This window comes from Dreissena polymorpha, chromosome 4 (genome assembly GCF_020536995.1).
Source record: "Dreissena polymorpha isolate Duluth1 chromosome 4, UMN_Dpol_1.0, whole genome shotgun sequence".
Taxonomy (NCBI): domain Eukaryota; kingdom Metazoa; phylum Mollusca; class Bivalvia; order Myida; family Dreissenidae; genus Dreissena; species Dreissena polymorpha.
The window spans coordinates 86,843,697-86,871,555 of NC_068358.1; the positions used below are offsets into that span (position 1 = coordinate 86,843,697).

General features: G+C 35.5%; 1 protein-coding gene across 1 annotated transcript; it reads right to left on the bottom strand.

Annotated features, from left to right (window-relative positions):
- Positions 1-1,409: 1,409 nt before the first annotated feature.
- LOC127876148 (proteasome subunit alpha type-4-like) lies at positions 1,410-27,853 on the bottom strand. The gene is made up of 8 exons (XM_052421133.1): positions 27,687-27,853; positions 21,046-21,251; positions 7,314-7,391; positions 7,056-7,144; positions 4,397-4,527; positions 3,637-3,760; positions 2,804-2,962; positions 1,410-1,719 (listed from the first exon to the last, which is right to left on the bottom strand). The coding sequence occupies exons 1-7, from the start codon at positions 27,687-27,689 to the stop codon at positions 2,823-2,825; spliced, it is 771 nt and encodes a 256-aa protein (XP_052277093.1). The 5' UTR covers positions 27,690-27,853; the 3' UTR covers positions 1,410-1,719; positions 2,804-2,822.
- Positions 27,854-27,859: the final 6 nt, after the last annotated feature.

The following is a 27,859-nucleotide window of genomic DNA, read 5'->3' on the forward strand; positions in this document are numbered from 1 at the left end:
GTCAAAGGATATAGGAAATATTTTGGGTAGTACGCAAACTTTAACTTAGATTTATCAATAATATGCATATTCTAAGTATAAAAGGGGCAATAATTATGACAAAATGCTTGATAGAGTTGTCTGCTCTTGTTTATAGGTTGGGGTGATGTTGGTAAACAAGTATGCATAATATGAAAGCAAAATGTCAAGGGACAATGAAAATAAATGGGGTAGTACGAAAACTTTAACATATGCACCCTAATGCCGACGCCAGGGTGAGTAGGATAGCTCCACTATATATATTTCATATATAATAGTCGAGCTAAAAATGAGCTTCACTCTGGGAAAATGGGGCTTAATGCACATCTGTAGTGTCCTCCCACAGTCCGCACATGGGGCTTAATGCACATCTGTAGTGTCCTCCCACAGTCCGCACATGGGGCTTAATGCACATCTGTAGTGTCCTCCCACAGTCCGCACATGGGGCTTAATGCACATCTGTAGTGTCCTCCCACAGTCCGCACATGGGGCTTAATGCACATCTGTAGTGTCCTCCCACAGTCCCCACATGGGGCTTAATGCACATCTGTAGTGTCCTCCCACAGTCCGCACATGGGGCTTAATGCACATCTGTAGTGTCCTCCCACAGTCCCCACATGGGGCTTAATGCACATCTGTAGTGTCCTCCCACAGTCCGCACATGAGGCTTAATGCACATCTGTAGTGTCCTCCCACAGTCCCCACATGGGGCTTAATGCACATCTGTAGTGTCCTCCCACAGTCCGCACATGGGGCTTAATGCACATCTGTAGTGTCCTCCCACAGTCCGCACATGGGGCTTAATGCACATCTGTAGTGTCCTCCCACAGTCCGCACATGGGGCTTAATGCACATCTGTAGTGTCCTCCCACAGTCCCCACATGGGGCTTAATGCACATCTGTAGTGTCCTCCCACAGTCCGCACATGGGGCTTTATGCACATCTGTAGTGTCCTCCCACAGTCCGCACATGGGGCTTAATGCACATCTGTAGTGTCCTCCCACAGTCCGCACATGGGGCTTAATGCACATCTGTAGTGTCCTCCCACAGTCCGCACATGGGGCTTAATGCACATCTGTAGTGTCCTCCCACAGTCCGCACATGGGGCTTAATGCACATCTGTAGTGTCCTCCCACAGTCCCCACATGGGGCTTAATGCACATCTGTAGCGTCCTCCCACAGTCTGCACAGGCTAATCAGGGACAACACTTTCCGCTTAAATGGTATTTTTTGTATTTAGTTAGTATATTCTTAGCAAAAATCCTGTTATAGGCTGAAATTATGGATCCTGATTAGCCTGTGCTGACTAGACAGGCTGATCTGTGATGACACTTTAAACACAAGTCCCCCTTTTCCAGAGCGCAGCTCAAATAAATGAGCAAAGACAACAATTTAAACATTTACTTTTTATTGCAAATAAGGGATTTTATTCAAATGAACATAATGATTCAAAGAAATGAACAAAATACATAAACATATAAAGCACTTACAGCAAGTTCAATTTAACAGTTACTTATCTTTTGTTTTTAGCACATACATATTTGTATTCAATATGATGACATTCCTATTCTTATTAACAATTTATTGTTAACAGTTGCATGATATTAATATTTGAAAACTAAAAATGGTGCACCAACATCACTGTCTTTAGATGTCATTCAATGTCTTTGCCTAGAGAACTTGAATCCAAGGAACACTTGTCTGAAAAACAAAGAATTTGACATAAAAAAATGCGTGACCACGACAGCGCTTCTCTTTTTACTTCATTTTGGCTGTAAATAACGTCTAAGAAAAGGGTATACATGTACCATAAAAGTCAGTTCATTATTTATCTTTGAAGTTATAACCTCCCAAAATGTACATTCCGAAGCGCAAGTAATGAACTTTTCATAAACACCTTGACGGATCTTGCTAAAACTGTCACAGTTGAATGACCTTCTAATGTAGAAGATCAATAAGAAAGGTTTTTTGCCTGCAATGAGTTACAACATAACTATGGACCTTAGTTTTCCCACTATAAAATAGAGTCCCTAAATGTTGTATATTCAACAAGGCTGGATCTTTCTAAAACTTTCCAAGAAAAGTTTGCTAGTCAGATGGTAAAATTCCTAGTAGTATAAATCCTCGTGTCCCCTTTGACCTCAATGCATCTATGATTGTTTAGAATCGAATTTTGACTGCGACCAGTTTGGGCTGACTGTATATAGTGGATTCCTCTATTTCCTTACATTTGTAGGAGGGGGGGGGGGGGGAATCAGTGTCTAGTTCTTAATGCTTTTTGTTTGACATAAGGCTGCACAAACTCAAAATACTACTTAAAGCTGTAAAATTGGGAAATTAAGTCGGCATGTTTATAACATTCAGCCTGACAGAATAAATGAAAAAACCACTTTGTACTTAAACCAGTACATGGTTTCTTCTGAGTGCTTATTTGGAAAGCAAATAATGCTAAAGTGAGTTATTTGTACCTCTTTGGGATATAAAAAGATAGATTTAAGGCCCTGTCAAACAAATAACTCTCCGTACATATTAAGTCCAAATCATTTGATATGAGCCTTGTTCTGGGGAAACGGGTCATAATGCATGTGTGTAATCAGGGACAAAACTCTGCCTACGCTGGATTTTTGTTAAGAAGAGACTTTCTTTAAACAAAAGATAAATAAAAGCTGATATGTTGTCCCTGATTAGCCTGTTCAGACTGCACAGGCTAATCTGGGAAAGCCCTAAACACACAGGTATTATGTCCAGTATTTCAAGAACAGGGCTCATTAAACACCCTACATACCATGTAGTCCTATTCATTATTAAGACTTCTCTTTCTTTTTCTCTGCCTCAGCCTTGGCTTCCTCTGCCTCATGCACTTTGATGCACTCGTCCACAAACTTGTTGTCAAGGATCTTGATGTGCGTCTGACCGTTCTCCCGCGTCAGTGTTGCTATCTCCACTGCAACATCACACCAATATTTTTGGGGGGTATAATTTGGAGCCATCACTCAAAACGTGTATATTTTTTCAAATGACTGCCTAAATTCCCATTTGTTAGCCATACAAAAAAACACTTATTTCCTAATTATAGTCCAAGGGCCCAAATCCTATTCCCAAAATAGTGAAAAACAAGAGATGTGTTTGTCAGAAACACAATGCCCCCTATTGTGCCGCTTTGAAGCCATATATTTGACCTTTCACCACTCAAAATGTGCAGCTTCATGAGATACACATGCATGCCAAATATTAAGTTGCTATCTTCAATAATGCAAAAGTTATTGCAAAACTTTAACCACAGTTAAAGTTAAGGGACACACACAATGAATGAATGAATGACAGACAGACAGACAGACAGGCCAAAAACAATATGCCCCCGATCTTTCGATCCGGGGGCATAAAAACACTAGCACAGCCTTCTCTATGTACCAGGGGTGTGGAAATACTAACACATGTACAGTTACATGTCCATGGACAAGAGACGCAATGAAAAGTTGTCACATACTAAAATTCAAAGCAGTGAAATCCTCGTGTCCCCTTGAATTATGTAAGTTAAATTCATGTTTAATTTAAGATGCAGAAACCATTTTTCTAAATGCATGTCTTAAGACACAGTGACCCTGACATCAATGATACCTTTCTCTGACGTCAGTTTCGTCATATCAAGTGTTTTACTCAGGACTTTGACAGCCAACTGTAGGGCTTGCTGCAGATTGGTCTCCCCTTCCTTGTATTCTTGTTTAAGCATGGACACTGCATTCTGGTGATAGAAGGACCGTGAAAAAATCATGTTTTCAAACATTTAAAAACAACAACATGTCTCAAGAAGTTTATCATATGCAATAGGAAAAATTCATCATTATATGTTCTTGCCAAACAACTCATTGATCTTCAAAAATGTTCAATCCTTTAATCCATGATATTTTTCAACAACTTATACTCCTATACAATTATTTTTTATTTCTCATATTTACAATTCATATGCTAGCACGTCAAAGTTCTCAGGACTTAAAGCTTACATGAATTGAAATCTTTCAGGAAACATATTTTTTTACAATTACGATTTAAAATTGAGAAATAAGCCTAGGAAAACTTTGTGCATGTGCGTCAAGTCAAATAAAAATCCAGTGTAAGTGTTAAGTGTCCTCCCTGATTTACCTGTGCGGACATCACAGGCTTATCTCAGAAGACACTTAATGCGGACATCACAGGCTTATCTCAGAAGACACTTAATGCGGACATCACAGGCTTATCTCAGAAGACACTTAATGCGGACATCACAGGCTTATCTCAGAAGACACTTAATGCACTTGCATTCAGGTCAATTTTCTCAAAACAGGGCTCAAATGTCAAATCTAAATGCCAGTAGAGGATTCTGCTTGCAAGCTGTACATACAGCGCTGTTGTTGCCTATACAAGTGGCCTTCCAGCCCCCGTAGTTGCCACTGGGATCACTCTGGTACAGCTGGAAGCCATAGTGTTTGTCCCAGCCCATGTACAGCAGAGAGACGCCAAATGGACGCATACCTGCAAGGCATGAGTGTGAAAACTGTGTTAATGAGGACATTACGGCTAGACTATGCACAATGAATCTACAGCTTACGTGTGACTCCATACATTTTATGTTTAACATGCTATTCAGATGAAAGGCTTGAGAGTATCAGCATACAGCAAGAATCATAATGTATCAAACTAGAAATGTGTCAGAGAATCTGATGTCACCACAACCCATGTTTGGACACGGACAAATACACTATATATATTCTACAGTTGGAAATGAGCCAAAACTTATCGCAGTCACAAAATGCATTCTGTAAGGATCATCTACAAGTTCTGCTGAAGAGAAGTTGAACACACAATTTTAGAATTACATGTAATACATGTATCTATAGTGAAGAAGCAGACAAAGGTCCATAATTCTGCAAAAAAATCCAGTCTTCATGATCATCTGCACATTAAGGTCATTTAACAGCAAATTTTGAGACAGATCCACCCTGTAATAACAAAAGGAGTTGAAAAAACAAGCTTCAGGCACCTATCATTGTTTTTTGCTTGTTCAAATTCAGAGCCGGTATTCCGCCCCATTTCCAATGAAAAAAGTATATATTTTTCTGAAATGGGACCTAACGATTCACAATTTTACCTTTTTTTCTTCCAGATTTAAACATTTAATTCATCTCCCATCCAGCTTATAAGTTGAACCTTAAGTAAAACTGTTTATGATCGCAACCTTTAATTCATTTCCCATCCAGCTTATAAGTTGAACCTTAAGTAAAACTGTTTATGATTGCAACATTTAATTCATCTCCCATCCAGCTTATAAGTTGAACCTTAAGTAAAACTGTTTATGATCGCAACATTTAATTCATTTCCCATCCAGCTTATAAGTTGAACCTTAAGTAAAACTGTTTATGATTGCAACATTTAATTCATCTCCCATCCAGCTTATAAGTTGAACCTTAAGTAAAACTGTTTATGATCGCAACATTTAATTCATTTCCCATCCAGCTCTATAAGTTGAACCTTAAGTAAAACTGTTTATGATCGCAACATTTAATTCATCTCCCATCCAGCTTATAAGTTGAACCTTAAGTAAAACTGTTTATGATCGCAACATTTAATACATCTCCCATCCAGCTCTATATGTTAAACCTTAGGAAATATAATATTGAAAACACTTTTATTGTCAATTTTAAGCATTTGTTAGCAAAACAACAACACTAATTTCTCAATTTTATTTTCATAGTTAAAAACACTCTTTTTATTCCAATATTTCGCCCAAATGGGCTTTATCAAGGTTTACAAATATAAATTTACTACATCTTTTTTATTGTCTTGTATAATAGGAATTTTGAATTTGTGGATATTTTTTTGGCTCTTACAGTCAATATCTGTATTATTATTATTATAGTATTTAAATTACAATTGGTAGTAAGTTCTAATCAAGTATAGTAACCATACAACAAATTGTCATCAGTATATGTTATTTATTTATTTTGGCGCAATTGTATGTCATATGGTAATGTATGACGTCATTTCCTGTCATTTTTGATGTTGAAAAACATTTACTTTATTGATGAACAAGACAGTAAAAAAATGTAGTAAATATATATTTGAAAACCTTGATAAAGCCCATTTGGGCGAAATATTGGAATAAAAAGAGTGTTTTTCACCATGAAAATAAATATCTTTATCCCTACTGGATATTAAATTGAGTATTCTCAATTTTAGTTAAAATGCCACGAATTTTCCCAATCCAAAGGGACCTCGCCCCATTCCCAAAATGGTGAAAAATAAAACATGTTGGAAAAACATAGAAAGGCTCATAATCTATGCAGCCTAAAAATCCTTCTTAACAGTCATCAACATACTAAACAAAGTAAACATATTTAACATATTCAAGTTTGAACAAGATCCACCTAGAAGTTGAATTATTTAATGGATTGACAAGTGCTATTTTTCCCACCCATGATGAATCCAGAATCCAATAAGTATAGCCTTATCAGTTAAGACAAGTAAACAATGACACAGACACCTAGGTTTTAAGGACACAAATAAGAAAAGATGTTTCTTAAACACAAATTTGTAAGGCCGCAGACTTGCATCGGAAGTCTTATAAATGTGCAAAAGATAACAGATTTGTGTTAATATGGCAAGCCAAATTTACATATGGGGAGGTAATTTTAAAACCATTAAAAGGATTTTTTTCCCACATAATTAATTATTGATAGATGACTTTTTTACCTCGAGACAGACCAGCATACTAATGTATATGATCCTAAGTTTAAGCATTCTCTCGATGTTGTGAGGAAACAGCAGTTATCACAGATGTTAACTCTTTCAGTGCTGGAACCGAATTTTGAAGGCCTTTGCAAACAGTTTGGATCCAGATGAGACGCCACAGAACGTGGTGTCTCATCAGGATCCAAACTGTTTGCTATTCTGATAATATTCTATGAAAAAAATCAAAGAAAATGCTAATTTTATAAATTCAGCAGACGACATTTGAGCAGACGACAAATTTTCCAGCATGCAAAGGGTTAACACTGACTTACCTCCGTATTGTGTATAGGCTTGTTTTAAATCACAGAGGGTGCTGACCATTTGCTCACAAGGTATTGGCTCCTGGTACTGCAGCAGATACCTAACAAAAAAAACTTATACTATTTTATACTTGTATTGGCAGAATCATTTGTAAGAGTTGTATGGTTAAACTTATGTCTATATTGATGTTACCAGTATTATTCAATGCTCTTACAAAAAAAAGGAAACAAATAAACACATATTAACACATTTAATGATATCAAACCCACCTTTGTGCAATTAACCGCAGCTCATTTGTGAGGACATTAGCATCAGATGTGATACCAGCAACACTGCAGACCATATCCCTGAACAATAGTAAATAATAATAGCAATAGTAAAACATGCTAACTATATTTAAAACAAGAGCTGTCACCATAGAATGACTTATTTATGCCCCCTATAAACGCTTGATAGAAGTTATGAGCTTTTTTGAAACCTAAACGCAGATTTCGAAACCTAAACAAGGAACCTAAACAAGGACCCTAAGGTCAAGGTCACAGGGATCAAAATTTTTGTGTTGATGGAAAGGCCTTGTCCATATACACAACATACCAAATATGAAGGTTATAGCTCAAGGGACATAGAAGTTATGTGCATTTTTCAAAACCTAAACGCAGATTTCAAAACCTAAGCGCGGACCCTAAGTTCAAGTTCAAAGGGGTCAAAATTTGTGTGCGTATGGAAAGGCCTTGTCCATATACACATGCATACCAAATATGAAGGCCATGGCTCAAGGGACATAGAAGTTATGAGCTTTTTTCAAAACCTAAACGCAGATTTCGAAACCTAAACGCGGACCCTAAGTTCAAGGTCACAGGGGTCAAAATTTTTGTGCGTATGGAAAGGCCTTGTCCATATACACATGCATGCCAAATATGAAATTGCTATCTGAATTGACATAGAAGTTACGAGCATTTTTCGAAACCTAAACGCAAAGTGTGACGGACAGAAGGAGGGACAGTCCGATCACTATATGCCCTCATTCGGGGGCATAAAAAGAGACTATGGAGTTTGAAAAAAATCATTTGAAAGAATTCGCAACCCATGGACCATGGGACAAACCTGATCAAAATGGTGAAGGTCCAATATGTGTCTCATGGTTTTCTTTAATTTTTGTAATCTCAACTGTGCTTATACAATTTAATGGTGCCATTTTATCAAACTGTCATACATTTCCCCGTATCACATGTCACAGAATCTTGCTTTCATCCATGATGCATGTCAATATTAATCCTTAATTAATCTTGGTGTTGAAATGGTCAATCAATGTTTTCATTAATTATATTAAATATTCTGTCTCTTAAAAGTCACTCCATATGTGTACATTTCTTAATCTAATTCTATTTACATGTTTGTTTCAGGTTTGAATAATTTTATTTCAAATTATACATAAACACACAATTGTACAATAAAATTGCTTTTTGTATTGTCTTAGAAATCCAATGTACCGTATTAACATTGACCTAAACAGGGATGCTCAGCAAAATATGCAGTTTTATTTATGTCATATTATGCAAAAATCGTTTGCAGCTTCTATATTCAAGCATGCCCTGCTTTTTCCCTTCTTGTGATTTTAAAATGGAAAGGTTGTTGTCACGGTAAACAATATCTTGTTCAATTTTCTGACTGCTTGGGGATGTTAATATACTTACGCTAAAGCGTTGTTAAAATTAGTATAGAAGTCCTGTACTACCACTTACCCGGTATTCAAATACATGTATGCGTGGAAATAAAGGGACAATTTTAAACAGCACTGATGTCAAATAAATAAGTAATGCAGACAGTTTAAAATCTTTCTGATCACCCCTAGTATCTAATGCAAAACATTATAGTAAACATAATTCTAAAAACCTACAAACAACAAGGGCTGTTTGTAAAACATGCATGCCCCCCATATGGGATATCAGTTGTAGTGGCAGCAATTGAGTGAATATGTTTTTTGTCACTGTGACCTTGACCTTCGACCTAGTGACCTGAAAATCAATAGGGGTCATCTGCCAGTCATGAAGTTTTATGATTATATGCCTAATAATTATTGAGTTATCTTCAGGAAACCATTTTACTGTTTCGAGTCACTGTGACCTTGACCTTTGACCTAGTGACCTGAAAATCAATAGGGGTCATCTGCAAGTCATGATCAATGTACCTATGAAGTTTCATGATCCTAGGCGTAAGTGTTCTTGAGTTATCATCCGGAAACCATTTTACTATTTTCGAGTCACTGTGACCTTGACCTTTGACCTAGTGACCTGAAAATCAATAGGGGTCATCTGCCAGTCATGATCAATGTACCTATAAAGTTTCATGATCCTAGGCGTAAGCATTCTTGAGTTATCATCAGGAAACCATTTTACTAGTTGTAGTCACTGTGACCTTGACCTTTGACCTAGTGACCTGAAAATCGATAGAGGTCATCTGCCAGTCATGATTAATGTTCTTATGAAGTTTCATGATCCTAGGCGTAAGCATTCTTGAGTTATCATCCGGAAACCATTTTACTGTTTTGAGTCACTGTGACCTTGACCTTTGACCTGAAAATCAATAGGGGTCATCTGCAAGTCATGATCAATGTACCTATGAAGTTTCATGATCCTAGGCGTAAGCATTCTTGAGTATTCATCCAGATACCATTTCACTGTTTCAAGTCCCTGTGACCTTGACCTTTGACCTAGTGACCTGAAAATCAATAGGGGTCATCTGCAAGTCCTGATCAATGTTCCTATGAAGTTTCATGATCCTAGGCGTAAGCCTTCTTGAGTTATCATCCGGAAAGCATTTTACTATTTCAAGTCACTGTGACCTTGACCTTTGACCCAGTGACCTGAAAATCAATAGGGGTCATCTGCCAGTCATGATCAATGTACCTATGAAGTTTCATGATCCTAGGCCTAAGCATTCTTGAGTTATCATCCGGAAACCATCTGGTGGACGGACCGACCGACCGACATGTGCAAAACAATATACCCCCTCTTCTTCGAAGGGGGGCATAAAAATTTATCATATCTTTACAAACAAAACTAGAAATGGCGCGGCAGAGGCCGATGCGTATCCCCACGCTGCATGTTTGACCCAGGGGCGGCCCAGGGTTGGTTATGGGGGCCATGCATAGTTGAGATTGACCGTATTGTTATAAGAGATGTTCAGTATAAATTTGAAGTAATTCAATGTAGAAATGAAGAAGTTAATGTAAAATAACCTAAAAAATGAGTGAAAAACCTATACCTTAATTTCTCCTCCTCATCCTGCTCTCCTTACAAATCTAATTATGAATCAACTTCACTGTAGTCAATTATGTACATGTCATCCTAATTGGAATGACTTATGAGATGGCTGAACATGCTCTCTTATAGCCAATCTTCTTGCTTCTGTTTTCCCAACTTTTGGAAAAGTTATGTTTTGAGGTTAAATGGTTGACTAAATAGTAGCGTCTTAGAAATTTTCTATCGCGATCTTGTACACAACAATGTCCATCTTGCTTTTAATTGTTTAATTTTTCCCACTTGAACATTTTGACAGATTTTCAGTAATGAGTCTAAAATTTTAATTGCACAAATTGAAAGTTTCAGCCCTTTTATAGATTCTTTAGGCTCTATTCCATGAGTTTCTCATGCTTTTTATGCTAGACTGCAATCTATCTCTTCTCTCATATACAGGTGTCCCTTTGCGCCAATTTTTATAATCCCTTGTATAAACATTAGATGTATGAGGTAAACCATTTCACAGATGAGTTAACCCTTTCCCTGATAAGACTTCTTATCTGATCTGCCACTCCAGGCCAATACCAGTCCTGCTGGTCTGATAACAGTGACTCCATATAGACCGTTCCATAATCGATAAATTGACCGCCGCCATATTGTCAGTCACGTGACTGTCCGCCATTACACTGCTGCTAACTGGTGCGAGACTGCGATTCCAAATGCCAAAAACGTAGAGAATACCCGCTTAACCGTTGTCGGATAAATAAATTACTTAATGAATTAATGTGAGGCGATTATCACATTTTTGTTTTTTAAATGATTGTTTGAAGTTGAGATTGATTGTTACAAATAAAATGTTTAAAATGCTTTCGTGTATTTGTTTTTTTTTATATCTGTAATTAAGTGGTAATCATCGGCGAAAATTTGCCGGTTCAGTCGCTCATACTATGTCTTTGATTAGACTTGTTTCTTTTAACGTTTCACAAACAATTCACGCATGTATTGTTGTGTTGATTTTAATAGCCGCAACATCAAGCAATTTATATTTTAATTAATACTTATTAAAGATTCTCGCGCAATTAATTACCGCTAATTGTTTGTAATTGGTCTCATGTGGTAAAAATCTACATTCCTAAATCATAACATATTATATTAAGTATGATATTTTTGATACGCCTTCCTTTATTTTTCTTGTTCTAACTGATATCAAAGATAAAAAATTGTGGTTTGGATTTATATTTAATTATGGAATTTTGTCACGTTAAAAAACGAGCTTTTTATTATGAGAGAGTGATATTGATCTTGACGATCTTTTATGTGATTATTCGGAAGATGAAGAGAATGTGATTTATGTAATATATCTATATTTTCATCTGTGAATCATTTAACAGCTATAAAGCTAAAAAATACTAAAAAATGTATTTTATAGGTCTTTGAAGTAACGCAAAACATATGGATAACGACACCAAATGTTTAGTCAATTAATCCACACAAAAAAACTCAGAAAAAAACACCTAAATAATATTTCAAAAATATATTATTAAGCGCCAAACGAATTTATAAATACATTTATTTGCAACTTTAAAAACGCAGCATAAGCATCAAATTAAAGATTATCTGAAGACTGAAAGGCCGACAATTTGACACAACAAAGAGCTCTATGCATAAGCCGTAATATTTTTTGCAGAAAAGCTTCAATAAATTAAAATAGTAATACATCTAATTATAAAAATATAATTATGAATGGCATGAGTACGTTAGTGTGATAAACACGTGAGTAATAGAAAGTATAAGGGGTGCATTGAAAATAAACGTACTACAAAGCCCTATTTAAAGCGAAGTGCATGACAGTATTAACATGTAATTTTAATTTGATGGGTTTTGTACAGAGAATGACGCTATTGAGGAATATAAACATACAACTGAAAAACACAACTTTACATGATGCAATTTGAACTGTGTATTCATGTATATTGAAAACTCGTTACTAGTGAGTATGAGTGGCAAATATCTAACATTTTAACACACATATATCTATATTAATATTTTTTAAAAACAATATATACCCCCGTTCGTGTCAAATGTAATTTCTTGTTTAATGATGTCGTTCGTGCATTGCCGTAACATTAAATCTTCATACGAAATGACGTAGTTTTAATTAACCGATACCCGCTAAATACGTTAAATGTTATGTTTTTAGGTAAATTTTATAATTATCAAATACTTTTTTACATAAATTAAACCAGGGATTAAACGGGCTAGTATCTTTACGGTGTACAATTTCTGATATTCTATATTGGACATAACTTTTAATTTGTACAATATGTAACATATCTAATGAACGCAACTGTTAAGTATGTCGGAGGTAAAATATTAAACCAAATGACTGCTTAATACTACCAGAAAGAGAAGACATGGTGGCATCATCAATTGTGTTTAATGACCAGACTGTCATCTGCCACCCAGTGTGGTTTATGACACCCCGGGATGACGCCATGTTGTTAGTTAAGTCTGGATAATATCTGATCAAAACGAGATAATCGGATTATGCAGAACAATAGGGCAATTCAACACTGGAATGCAAAGGATTACGCGATTTTAAGATTGATGCATATAATCAAATGATAAATATTGCATTTAGTTTAATTAAATGTTTTTTTTAATGTGTTAACGTGTTTATTTTCCTCGACAAATACCTAAAAAAATGCACGTTTTTCAAACATTTTTCTGTTATAACACTAACTTAACATCTCCTCTAGCAGAAAAACTTTATTTCATACAAATTGCATGACAAACAAACAAGTTTTACAAAAAGAAAGAAATTCACCCGTTGAATAATCGGTGCTCTCTTATATATGTTACCGGTTGTTTGGCAGTAGTGTAATGGCGGACGCGGAGAGTAATCAGGGGAGATAATTGGGTAATTACTAAATTATAGAACGGTCTATACAGCTGATAAGCCTGACTACACCATCTCAATAGTGTTATTGGGAAAATAATGGAAAATTTCTCAACTGTTACACCTGTCTTGTTTAGGCTTAATTTTCACTTAGTTCCTTGCATTTCACATCATTTATGTCAACGTAAATATTGTAGAGAAACAAATTCTCCTTCCAACCATATAAATTTTAAGTCTGTGTTCTAATAAATAATACGAGGATATAACAAGTAATACAAGCGTATGCGAATGCAACAGGAAATGCAGTGAGAACCCCACCTTAAAATATTGAATTGTATACTGAAACATTAGGCGATTAATCTTTTGATTTGTCGGCATTTTGTTTCATTTCAGGCTCCATGCAGTTTAACGATCATAATCTCTGTGCTTTATTACCCAAACTCGTTAGTTTCTGAACACATGTGCTACTGAAAATAGCCACCGCGATTGCGTTATATGGCCCAAACAAGCACACAGTGTCTAGGACCCGGATTTTGTATCCCTAAATGTTAGATATTAAAAGCACGTGCACTAATAAATATTATGTTGGTCAGTACAAAAGGCTAGTCCAAATAATTAGACGTAAGCTACCCCGCTTACGTCTAAACGGCTACCGTCGTTTTCCTATAGCAAATTGAGTTCAACTAAAACTTCAGTTTTTCTCGTTAAATCATTGCTAATGCATAAAATTATCATTAATTAGACATATATGTGAGCGATTACCTCTTAAATGTGTAAAAATTGTGCTTTTAAACCACTTATGTACATTTTTAAAAATAAACATACACAACACACTTCGTGTGTTTGTCGTTTATAGAATTACATTGAGTTATCTTGAACGAAATTATTTTTTGAATAGGTTGCACATAACCAATTGTTGTTGTACAACAAACCACATCACTTTTTAGCTTTCTGTACTCTTAAATTAAATGGAACCTATATGTGTGTGTTAAAACTACCAGTTGTATCACGGAGTGTATATTGTTAGGAGATGAATCGAGTATTTGACCCTTACTGTAGTAAATTCAATCTTATGCAAAAACTATTCATCCGATTTTATTGGTTTATACGTTATCTTGTTGCTTATTAATTCCTCTTTCAAAAATATACGTTTTAGTATATTCCCGTTGTTATTAATGGATTTATAGCGAGATAAACACAAGAAATACACATTTTATGTTTTACCACCGCGCGTTTTGCCGTATTGTGGCTATCGATTTTGTACAATTAGCGTACAGCGAAGCGCCGAGGTTATACATTTTGATGTACCCACTCACGTCTTTTGTTGAATTATAGTTTCATTTCTCGGCCGATTTTGACAAATTATATATCATTAGAAAGCTTACGTTACGTAGTAAACAGATATATAAATATATATTAAGTTTTTCTTCTGATTTCGACAGCCCGGCGAGTTATAACTTTAACTTTTTCAAATATCATACCGTTTTGGAGTTTTAGAATCTAGATTTACGGTTGACATGTTCGTACTTAATACCAATTTGTAGCGTTCTTCTGATTTCGACAGCCCGGCGAGTTATAACTTTAACTTTTGCAAATATCATACCGTTTTGGAGTTTTAGAATCTAGATTTACGGTTGACATGTTCGTACTTAATACCAATTTGTAGCGTTCTTCTGATTTCGACAGCCCGGTGAGTTATAACTTTAACTTTTGCAAACATCATACCGTTTTGGAGTTTTAGAATCTATATTTACGGTTGACATGTTCGTACTTAATACCAATTTGTAGCGTTTATATTTGGAGTTCAGTTTTAAAAATTACATCTTGCTTAGGAGAATAGAATTCTGTATACGATAGAAAAAAATTGTTTAAAAACGAAAGTAATTAAGGAATGAAGGCGGAAGAAAGTAGCGCGAGTTCCTAACGCACTGAACTGATGCTACGGTCTTGGCGATTATGCTTTTGTTTAGAAACCGGCCATTGAATTTCCTTTGCCATGATTATTATATTTTTTATGATATATTGTAGTATTTTGTTCACGAAACATATCAATAAAGCTTATTATAAATAAATCTTAATAAATTAACTATTTCAGCTCTTGTTTATAACACAGCAAGGGTGTTAAATTTATGATGAAACAGCGTATATAGCGGACCCTCTCGATTTTATTCGGCTTTGCATGCATACTTGAAATAAAATGGGTGTCAAAAACATTCATCGTTTGCTGTTAATTATCAACGAGGGAATTATGTATAATTATATGAAATGTTATTTACCTTAAATTATCAATTTATTAAAGATTCTTGAAAATCACGGTCGGTGTTACGCGGGTCATTTCGTATTTTGACATTAGGGCATCATGTTCAACTATTCAAAATCAGATTTTTTTTCACTGGGACGATGACGGCTTTGATTTAGACAGGCAGACAGATAGTTTATTCAGACTTATACAACAGTACATCGTCTTCAACTCAAATATATAAATTATTTTTAGACGAATTGTTAGGTGATTACACATATAGCAGTGATGATTCTGAGAATGTTGCCATGTTTCTTATCCGTGTAATCTAGAGTCCGTGGTTTGAGCATTTTTATCGCGGTGTTCAATAAAAGATATCTCAATAATCTTGTTTTTTGATAGATCTGTGGTTTTATTGCCCCTGTGTTCAGCACAAACCAATTGTCTCGTTATGATCAGATACTGTGCCGACCAATACTAAATAACACTATGGTGTCATACGCCACAGCAGGGACCTATACTTGTGATCATGGAGTCTAAGTGCAAGACTTAAAAAAGTATGTTGTTTCGCTTGCGGTTGTTAAAGCCAAAACGGGGCTCCCAGCTGGCACAGCTGCTGATATTCAGATCTGAATACTTAAACTTATTTAGACCTTATTCTTAACCGTTGCGCGTTTAACGATATCGGATTTTAGGCGGGAATAAAACTCAGTGAAACTATTCAATTTCTTACACAACATTAAGCATATTAACAGTTATTGAAATTAAAAATATCAGCGACATCTTTTTAAAGACTAAACACCTTTTCAAGTATCGAATTTAACATGTCAATAAAATATATTAATACCAAAAAAGGTTTCATTTAATATTGTTCACATTAAACCTTTAAATGAAAGTGTCGCTTTAACTATTTTCCGTGTCTTATTAAGCCGCGAATCGTTTGCTAAAAACAGTTAACAAAAAGGGCTACACGTTCTAATTCTTAATGAAATACAAAAATAAGTATAACATAATTAATAAAGTCCATAAACACACACAGCAAGATCAAAGTTTTAATGGAAAACTAATATGACATTCCACGTAAGTTATTATTTTCGTCTAAATCGAATACTATACATAGAGAAACAATGTATTTATAACCGACCAATGAGGTAACATTATGCAACTTTCAATTTACACAGTGCTATATGGCAACAATATGGAATTTGAACAGTGGTAGTGTTTTAATGTCTGGACTATCATTACTTGTAAGTTTGTATAAACATTTTTCTAATGCAATTAGTAAAATAATGTTTATATTTTATGTTTAATAATTTATTGCATGATTATTCTGTGCTGTTATATGAATTTGATACCGTTAAAGCTTCCGACATGAATTCATGTCGGAACGATGCTATTGCAAAATAACGTTAAACGATATGAGGTCGATGTAAATCGACCTCATATTTATAGGAGTATACAAAAGGCTTACTGGAAACCGCCGACTGCGTCTTTGTTTAATTGCTCAATCAAGCACCAAAAATCCAATATCCTGTGCAGGGATCATATTTTCCCGCAACATCAATCGGTCCGGATATAAATGGGAAAAAGTATCCGAAAATGTATATCCGAAATCATGACAAATTACTTTAAAATTTATACCATTGATTTTGCCATTCATAAAGGTGGTATAATACATGTACAAGTAAAATTTCCTTAGGCATTTTTTTTAAACGGAACGAGTTTTCTCAACTGGTTTTATCATTTGGTATTTCATTGTTTTATCAGACTTTTTTCATCGTTGTCAATATTATTAATCTGTGTAAGTCTATACCGATGTTTTAAATTGTTGTCGACTCGATAATAGCTTACAAACATGCACTGAACCAAACAAATGTCTTAGCGTAGGTTGGCTACTGACAACAACAAACCAAATAATTAAGAAATAATTTGTTGTCAAATAACCCACGGCCGATAGTTTAGATGCGTAGGGATTTAATCACGAGAGCGAAGCATTTGAAACCACGCATCTAATTTTCCGGTCGTGAGTTTATCAACAAAAAAGTTTAAAGTACACGAATTATTTCGATTCTAACACGGTTTTACTAAAGATTTATTCAATGTATATTATTTTTCTTGTGTACTATTTTATGTGAAGTTCCGCCCATAAAAATAACTTTCGGCTGTTCTGTCGATCAGATCCGCGACTTTCATTCATAATTATATTACCGGATTATTACGCTGGTGGAAAATGTATCGGCATGTTTTGTTTAGTTACAGCGCGTGCATTCAGATGCGTCTTTTCGGATGCGTCTTTAATCCGCTGTTCACAAGTTTTTGATTCTTGGTCTGACGTGCAATAACCCGGTCAGGCCAATAAACCGGTCCTGACCGGTTTAGAGACTGCAGCGGATGGTTTATCACACCTTATCGAGATAAGAATGTCATTAGGGTGTGTTAGCATGTACACTGTGTAATCGATTTCATGACATGGGAATTTTAATAGCTAACAGAATCGGACCGACTGTTTGGGATTTTCAATCGGTCTTTCATGGCCCCAATCGGTCTAGGACCGACAAAACCGAAAAAAATATGATCCCTGATCCTGTGTATTACTTAACACAAACTTTAGATAAGCACGTGTCGTCTGTCAAAACAAGTATTGTACATGTCCGTTAACATCAAAGTAATTCTCGTATATGATGTCGGTAAGGGGACTTGCTTTAAACATTTACAATTACGATATATTTCTTTCATAAGATTTGCTATCAACAAATGAGAACCAAAACAAGCAAACACAGACAACACGAAATGTACATAATTATGACAAATGCAAACAAGGGACAAAATTGTCACAAAACCAGGTTTTCATTGTGAAAAAAAAATCTGATAAAGGGAGAAAACTCAAACTGAACTTTTGAAATGACCAAAAAAAATTAACCCCCTTTGTATTTATATTATAAAGATACAACTTCTGACCAATTTTGGTGAAGATTGGATAAAAACTACTTGAATTAGAGAGCGGACAACATGGTGAGGTTTAAAACACACTAACTGACCCCGTGACCTAGTTTTTGACCTGGCATGGCCCATGTTTGAACTTGACCTACACATCATCAAGTTTCAACTTCTGACCAAGTGTGGTGAAGATCGGATTTAAACTACTTGAATTAGAGAGCGGACACCATGCTCAATGTGTAAAACCTACTAAGTGACCCTGTGACCTAGTTTTTGATCTGGCATGGCCCATGTTCGAACTTGGCCTTCAGATCATCTAGATAAAACTTCTGACCAAGTTTGGTGAAGATCGGATGAAAACTACTTGAATAAGAGAGGACACCATGCTGAATGTTAAAAAACGCACTAAGTGACCCCGTGACCTAGTTTTTGACCCAGCAAGGCCCATGTTCGAACTTGGCCATCAGATCATCTAGATAAAACTTCTGACCAAGTTTGGTAAAGATCGGATGAAAACTAGTTGAATAAGAGAGAGGACACCATGCTGAATGTTAAAAAACGCACTAAGTGACCCTGTGACCTAGTTTTTAACCCGGGGAGGCCCATGTTCGAACTTAGCCTTAAGATCATCTAGATACAACTTCTGACCAAGTTTGGTGAAGATCGGATGAAAACTACTTGAAATAGAGAGCGGACAACATGCTGAATGTTTAAAACGCACATAGTGACCCCGTTACCTAGTTTTTGACCCAGAAAGGCCCATGTTCGAACTTGGCCGTGACATCATCTAAATACAACTTCTGACCAAGTTTGGTGAAGATCGGATGAAAACAACTTGAATTAGAGAGCGAACAACATGCTGAATGTTTAAAACGCACTAAGTGACCCCGTGACCTAGTTTTTGACCTGGCAAGGCCCATGTTCGAACTTGGCCTAGACATGATGTTTATAAAACTTCTGACCAAGTTTGGTGAAGATCAGATGAAAACTACTTGAATTAAAGAGCGGACACTTAATACGGACCGACAGACAGACCGACCGACCAACTGACAGACAAGTTCACTCCTATATACCCCCCTAAACTTCGTCTGTGGGGGTATAATAATATAAAAATCAATATGCAACAGGGAGCATTCCAGATACTACAGCGAGCTAAAATGGGCCCTTTTGACAAAATACTGTGCACTCCAAAGTGCCCTTTTGACAAAATAGCCCATCACTGCCCTTTTCAAATCCTAGCTGGAGCACTGCATTATGGGTAGTAAACCAAAAGTTGCTCTTTCTTACCTCGCTTTACATGGGTCTAAATAACGTTTAAGAGCTATATTCTGATTGGATTAAACCCTCCGAAGTCACCCAATCAAGAAAGTCTAAACACTAATCTGCCAAAATATTCAATTTCATGCTGCATGCAAGCTATTTACAACACAAAAAGTTTGGAATATTTGTTATCCCCACGCTTTTTGAAAAGCGTGGGGATATTGTGGTTATCTCCGCCGTCTGTGTGTCTGTCTGTCCGTCCTGGCCACTATCTCCTCCTACACTATAAGCACTAGAACCTTCAAACTTACACACATGGTAGCTATGAGCATATGTGCGACCCTGCACTATTTGGAATTTTGATCTGACCCCTGGGTCAAAAGTTATGGGGTTGGGGTGGGGCCGGGTCAGAGATTTTCACTCATTTTTTTATGTTATTTTACATTAACTTCTTCATTTCTACACAGATTTACTTCAAATTAATACTGAACATCTCTTATGACAATATGGTCAATCTCAACTATGCATGGCCCCATTACCAACCCTGGGGCGACCCCGCCCACATAGACCAGGCCCACCCAAAATTGCCTTTTACTATTACTTCTTCATTTTTACACAGATATTTTTTCAAATTGATACTGAACAACTCTTATGACAATATGGTCAATCTCAACTATGCATGGCCCCATTACCAACCCCGGGCATTCCCCCCACCCCCCCCACATAGGCCATGCCCACCCAAAATTGCCTTTTACTATAACTTCTTCATTTCTACACCGATTTACTTCAAATTGATACTGAACATCTCTTATGACAGTACGGTCAATCTCAACTATGCACGGCCCCATTACCAACCCTTGGGCATGCCCGCCCACATAGACCACGCCCACCAAAAATTGCCTTTTACCAAAATTTCTTCATTTCTACACTGATTTACTTCACATTAATAATGAACATCTCTTATGACAATACAGTCAATATCAACTATGCAGGGCCCAATTACCAACCCTGGGGCGCCCCCTGGGTCAAACATGCGGCGTGGGGATTTGCGTAAGCCTCTGCCTCGCCATTTCTAGTTTTCACTGTTATGGACACAGTTCCTGATTGAAATCGATGAATTTTCTGCTCAAAAGTGGTATTCATGGTTAGTAATTAAGATAAATTTCCAACAAGAAACATTAGAATTATACATGTTTTGTAGAATGTGTACCTTTTATCCAGTATTGTCATAGTACCAGTTGGCAACCCCTAGTTCCAAATAAGTCATGAAACATAGAGTAAGTCATTAATCAAACAGAAAATGCTTTTTTAAACTCTAAATATTATTCCTGCAATCATTTGTCATCAATAACTAATGTTTTAAAAAACCATTTGTTAATCCTTCTATAACATAACATAAGAACTAATCCAAATGAAATCCAACTTACTCATGAAGCTTGTATATTTTCTCTGAATATGCCACCTCATCTAGAAGTTTGTTGGTATTTCTCCTTTCTGCAGCAAGAAGGACACCGTCTGAAGCCAGAATACCCAGACATGTCCCAGCATGACCTATGGCTTCCATGGCATACTCCACCTGGTACAATCTCCCTTCCGGAGAGAAAATGGTTGTGCGAGTATCATATCGACGAGACTAAAACAGAAACCATTGGTTTATGTTATCAATTTGAACGATTTACACTGCATATTATACTATAATTGCTGACAGGGTAGAGTCTTTAATGTTTGAAGGAACATCATTCTTGACAAGCAAGCATGTTAATTATTATTTCATAATACCAAGCATGTTACAAACTCTTTTACAAAGTTTTAGCTTGATATTGAGTATAATTTTAGATGATGCAACCTACGCCCTACATTGCCCTGCAAGTATCGTTTCAGATGTATTTTGATGTAACTGAGGATTGTGCTGGATCAGGCATTTAAGACTCTAGTTTTTAGTATCTTGTATAGTACCCATAAAAGGTACTTTCCCATTAAAGAAAAAAACCCTACAAAATTCCCAATTGCCATCTGAAAAATTCCCAAAAGAGAGATTTTTTTTGTCAATTTTGTTCCAAAATAGCATTATTTTTCCCAATTGGTATGGTACAGGTACTTTTCCTTATTGGGCAAAACAAGAGCTGTAACCATAGGATGACTTATGCCCCCTATAAACGCTTGATAGAAGCTTGAGCTTTTTTCGAAACCTAAACGCAGATTTCGAAACCTAAACGCGGACCCTAAGTTCAAGGTCAAGGTCAAGGGAGTAAAAATTTGTGTGCGTATGGAAAGGCCTTGTCCATATACACATACATACCAAATATGAAGGTTATATCTCAAAAGACATAGAAGTTATTAGCATTTTTCAAAACTTAACGCAGATTTCGAAACCTAAACGCGGACTCTAAGTTCAAGGTCAAGGTAACAGGGGTCAAAATTTGTGTGCGTATGGAAAGGCCTTGTCCATATACACATGCATACCAAATATGAAGGTTATATCTCAAGGGACATAGAAGTTATGAGCATTTTTCAAAACCTACATGCAGATTTTGAAACCTTAACGCAGACCCTAAGTTCAAGGTCAAGGTCACAGGGCTAAAAAAATGTATGCGTATGGAAAGGCCTTGTCCATATACACATGCATACCAAATATGAAGGTTATATCTCAATGGACATAGAAGTTATGAGCATTTTTCGAAACCTTAACGCAGATTTCGAAACCTAAACGCGGACCCTATGTTCAAGGTCAAGGTCACAGAGGTAAAAAATTTTGTGCGTATGGAAAGGCCTTATCCATATACACATGCATACCAAATATGAAGGTTATATCTCAAGGGACATAGAAGTAATGAACATTTTTGAAACCTAAACGCAAAGTTTGACGGAAAGACGGACAAACAGACAGTCCAATGTTTTATATGCCGCTTATTTTTTAATAAAATGTAAAAATATTTTAAGAACAACATGAGGAAGAGTTTTGTTTTTCCCTTAAGTTTCTTTTTTTAGAACAAGCATATGCGCATAGTAACAAATCTGAGCAACCAATCAGAAAGGGCCGATACTTTCAGACAAATGTACATAAACAGATTACTACAGGGAACTAAGTCTAGCCAGTATTTTGTCAAAACAATGCCGATTTAAATGCAGTTTGCGTTGTTAAGTCAAAGAATACTAATTAAACAATAGATTGACATATATACATGTAACACATGCTTGTTTTTGTATTTGTTCACTGCCAAAATGTGTTTATATACTGCGAGTACTGCGTATCAGAGGGTAAGACGTATCAATGCAATCCAAAACATGCAGAATATCTGTCCCAAAACTTCTTAGTTTGGTTGCCCAATGTTTACAAGTTTTCCACTTTATTATAAACAAAAAATAACCGTTAAATGGCCTGTCTTAGGGTAAGTATGACCTCGTTTGTAACAAAATACGTATCAATGTCAATATCTAGCACAGTTGCATAAGTTTTGTTAAGGATTGAGAAAGTATTTCACATTTTTGTATTGCTATTTTACCAAATAGAAACATGGCATAGAAAAATGACGTCACATGGTGATGTGCGTGTTAGACGGTGCTGTATTTTTACATATATGGGCATGCTACTACGATTACTATTACTCGCTCAAACTTTATACCATTCATTTGACATAAAATGTTGCTTTTTTTCTCGAATATTTTTCCTGGGTGTTTCCAATTAATGTTCTTTTATTTTCAGTTGCCCACTATCTTCAAATTTGATCTGAAGTTGATGTTAAATTGTAACAAGAGCGCCAAACTGTCACAAGATACGCCCGTTTGAAGGTTTAGGACAACTTGATCACTTTACCATGACCCATATTTGAACTTGACCTACATATCATCTAGACACAACTTCTGACCAAATTTGGTGAAGATCAGATGAAAACTTCTTCAATTGACTAATGGGGTTATTTACCCTTGGGACTTTGGTTAAAAACCATCGCCCGAGCACACTGCTTAACATATATACTGTGCGTTAAAAAGGCCGAAAACAGCAATATGGTCAGCCCGATTGTACTGGGCTGAACCATAAACATAATAGGGTACTTTGCAGTGTTGATGCTGTGCTCTAATAAAAATATAATAATTTAAAAATAGCTTTACTTTTAACAATTTAAAACGTTGAATATAAACAAGATGCTCAAGAATCTAAGCATATAAGACTACGCTAAAAGAGACGATTTCCTATTGGTTGACTGCTTTTTAAGAACTTGGTGCTCATTGGTCGGATTTCCTTAGCTTGCAAAAGCAAGTAGGTCTTCTACTTCAATTAGAGAGCGGACACCATGTTAAATGCTTGAAATGCACTAAGTGACCTCACGACCTAGTTTTTGACCCTGCATGACCCATATTTGAGCTTGACCTAGATATTGTCTAGACAAAACTTCTACCAAATTTGGTGAAGATCGGATGAAAATTACTTCAATTAGAGAGCGGACACCATGCTAAATGCTTGAAATGCACTAAATAACCCTGTGCTTAATGCTTGAAATGCACTTAGTGACCCTGTGACCTAGTTTTTGACCCGGCATGACCCATATTCGAGCTTGACCTAGATATTGTCTCGATTAAACTTCTGACCAAGTTTGGTGAAGATCAGATGAAAACTATTTGAATTAGAGAGCGGACACTGCTGTGGATGCCCCCTGCCCGCCGCCAAGGTGAAACTATAATACGTCCCTTTTTTTTAAACGGGCGTATACAAACTATATTGACACTAGAGGACTAAAAGTTCAAAGTTGTGGCCAAGTTATTGTTGTTTTTGAAATATGTTATATAATGTTTAATATATTTTATGTATTTATAAACTGCACATATTCTATATAATATTAAACATAAAAATATGCATACTACTGAAATAAAAGGAATTTTTTTATGTTTTTTATTTAACTAGCAATAACTTTTATATAGTACACCAATGACAGGTCCAAACTTTAGGCTAGTAATTTACAAAGCAGCTAACCGTTAATACACCGATACGCGGTACTCTTCATAACAAACAAAATGGCGTCCAACTGTAAGCAGAACCCAGCCGATATCGAGATAAAATGTCCCATCATATCATAATGAAACTTAATTTCTTCACAAAATGGATAAAATAACAAGGAACCGATGTGTTTTCCTTGTTTTATTGCGATAAAAAATTATTTGAAGACAAAGGCTTAATACACCGATATGCCATATCCCCAGTATATTCATTAAGAGGGCGGATACTACAGTATCCTCCAATTTCCTTGAGTTGAGCGGTTAAGAAAACAACTAAAATAATTTCAGAAATAATTCAAACAATGCCGCAATAAACGATGTACATTTAAAGATTTATTTCATTCCCATTCAACCCATGTCAAAATTGTTAATTTACAGCGTGTTTAACCACGCAAAGCCGATAGTTCCATACACACCCCCAAATGACATACACTACGCGCGTTGTTTACCTTGAGTCGAGAGGTCACATCCCAAAAGCGAGAGTACTCGATTGAAATAGGCAGGAGGTCAACAAAACTTCCAAAATTCGATTCACTGAACAAATTTAGAGAAACTGAAAGATTAATTTAACTTTTTTCACAACTTCTATTTACCGTTTAACAAGTTTCTGTTTTATTGGTCGATCTTCTTTTGAGCAACATTGACACGAAAAGTGCTCAAGAGTTGAACAAGAAATAACGTTCGCAATTTGTTAAAATAAAATTTTGGCATATATATGTTTCTATTAAAAGACTTGATAAAATTATCATCCAATCCGGACAGGGTTAACCCACTGAACGTGTGTATATTGTCATGTAACCTATTTTCACGATGTGCCTGCACAAATCGTTCCATGCAAGATTTTCAGGGAATTGTGAAAAAATAAAAGAATTTTCATTAAAATAAATAAGATTTTTAAATACAATTAAACTGGTTTTTTCCTTATTTTAGTCGTGTTTGTAATTATTTTCAAGCGAAGTAATATTAGTAAAACAAAATACTCCGAGCCCATGCCTGTGACGTCATCACGAGAGCCGCGTTCTTAATGTAAACAAAGTGATCGAAATTAGGTTATGCTGGAAATTAGGGAATCATACGATACAGATAGACACGCAGTGCTCACGCTGCTGCCAGACATTATCGCCAATGGCGATTATTTAATCCAACTGGCTACAACTGGCTATTATTTCTTAAAATTGTCTAGAAAAAATGGCGATTATTTTATCCGCCTACATCAAAAATAAATTTGCCTCTATAAGTTTTCTGGCAAATGCAAAACGCCTGTAAATCTGGGCCATCAAGCAGGAAAAATCAATAACGAGATTACCTGTGTAAACACTCGACCCTGTGTATTGTCATACACGTGTCAATAACTTAGAACTGCAACATCATGGCCTAGAGCGTTTTTCTGAATTATTGTCCAACAGAAGTGATATATTTCGAAAAATACGTCTTTAATCTCCCAGTGCTTTACCAAGTATCGGTAACTGTTAGATTTTCGTTATATTTTCGCCAATTATTATTTTTCAAAGCGTAATTATTGAAAATCGCCACGAATATTGTCGGCTGGTTTAGTTTTTCACGACGTTTTTTCTGCAGTTAGATTACGTTTAACATTAATTCTTGATTAAATAATTATTTAATCGCCATCAACTAATTATCCCCGTCAGTACCGCTATCTGTCGTCTGCTTCAACATTTCTTGATGTGTGATAATTATTTCAATTTTGTTTGTAATTATTTTGTTTACAAAGTTGCTCAAATGATACCCAAAGATATATTAATAGATCTTTGTTTATAATAAAGAAGCCGATTTGGTTATTTTTCTATAGTTAATGTGTTTTTGTTGCTCAAAATACTAATTAACGTTAAAAACATTCGACACTTCGACTCAAAAGGTAAGTAGTATAAAAACTTGAGTTTTGCAATGTTGCAATTATTCACGCTTTCGCTACTTTCTGAAAACAGTACCATTTAACGCATAATGCAAATGTCCGCCATCTCGCAATTTTATGAGTTAAGCAAAGCACTGCAATATCTAATTTTAAAACAATATTTCAACCTATATTGATTGCGTATTTGCAAGGTTACAGGGTTTTATTTTCTGCAGTCAAACAATATGCATATTTTATTTCATGTGCAAAATAGGTATCTCGACATATTTTAGGACAGTTGTTTTCGTATACGGTACGGTTTGTCGATTTTAATTTACTTTCGGCATTCTTTATAAAAATTTTTATAGAATGACGAATACGTATGCGGTGTTAGGGATGGTCTGGTTGACAATATTTCGTTGTGTACTAACCAGAACTTGCACCTTAGATAGACTTGACATTGAACAATTTCAAAGGGCAGTTTTCTTATTTTATCAATAGTACTTTGATAAAAGTATTTATATTTTTGTTGTAAAGTATACATGTATGTAACTGTAGCTGATGTCTGGTTTGTAAAGTCACACCCACAACCTTGATTGTATTCTTTATTGTAAAGACATGATAATATTTTATAAGAAAATGACACTGATATTATGCTTGTTTTTAAGTATATATTTGAACTTAAATCCAATAGATATACATTTGATTAAACATTGATAACATGAGATTCATTTATTTCCGTTTTACCTTCAATACCATTTTGCGGAAAAGTCTGCGTCTGTTTTGGCTAATTTTTTTTTAAGGAAAAAATTATGGCTATTATTTTCTGAAGGCCAGAGTGAGCACTGGACACGCTAATAGCAAAATATTCAGTGATGAGTGTTCAATTCAATTATTATACAATATCTTTTCAATTTGTTAAAAATAATAAATGTGACAATATTATAATTTAATAAGCAAATGTCAAATTATTGCTACTTTAATAAAAAGTTTACAAGTATCTGTAAAAATAGCATGTCATTCTACATTACCCCACCCACTGAAAAGTTAGAGGCACATTTGTCGGCGACCTGATTTAAGTATTTATTACACAATAATATAGCATTTTATTCCTCGACCGTTCTCATTCCAATATAATTAACTATATAAATATACAATTAACTAAAATTAAGAATATATTTAACTTCAATACGATAAAAAAAGACAAAACTATTTCTATTTTACCATGTTTGTGACAACTCTGTAGTGTATTCTTTATCTTCGAATGTGTTGCTATTTTAAAATGGTTGTTTTAAAACTTTCTTTATGAAAACAAGTATGTATTTAAGATTTTAAAGTTGTTCGACGTTTAAGAATTCTTAATGATTATTAAAGATATAACGTTTATATAAATCGAA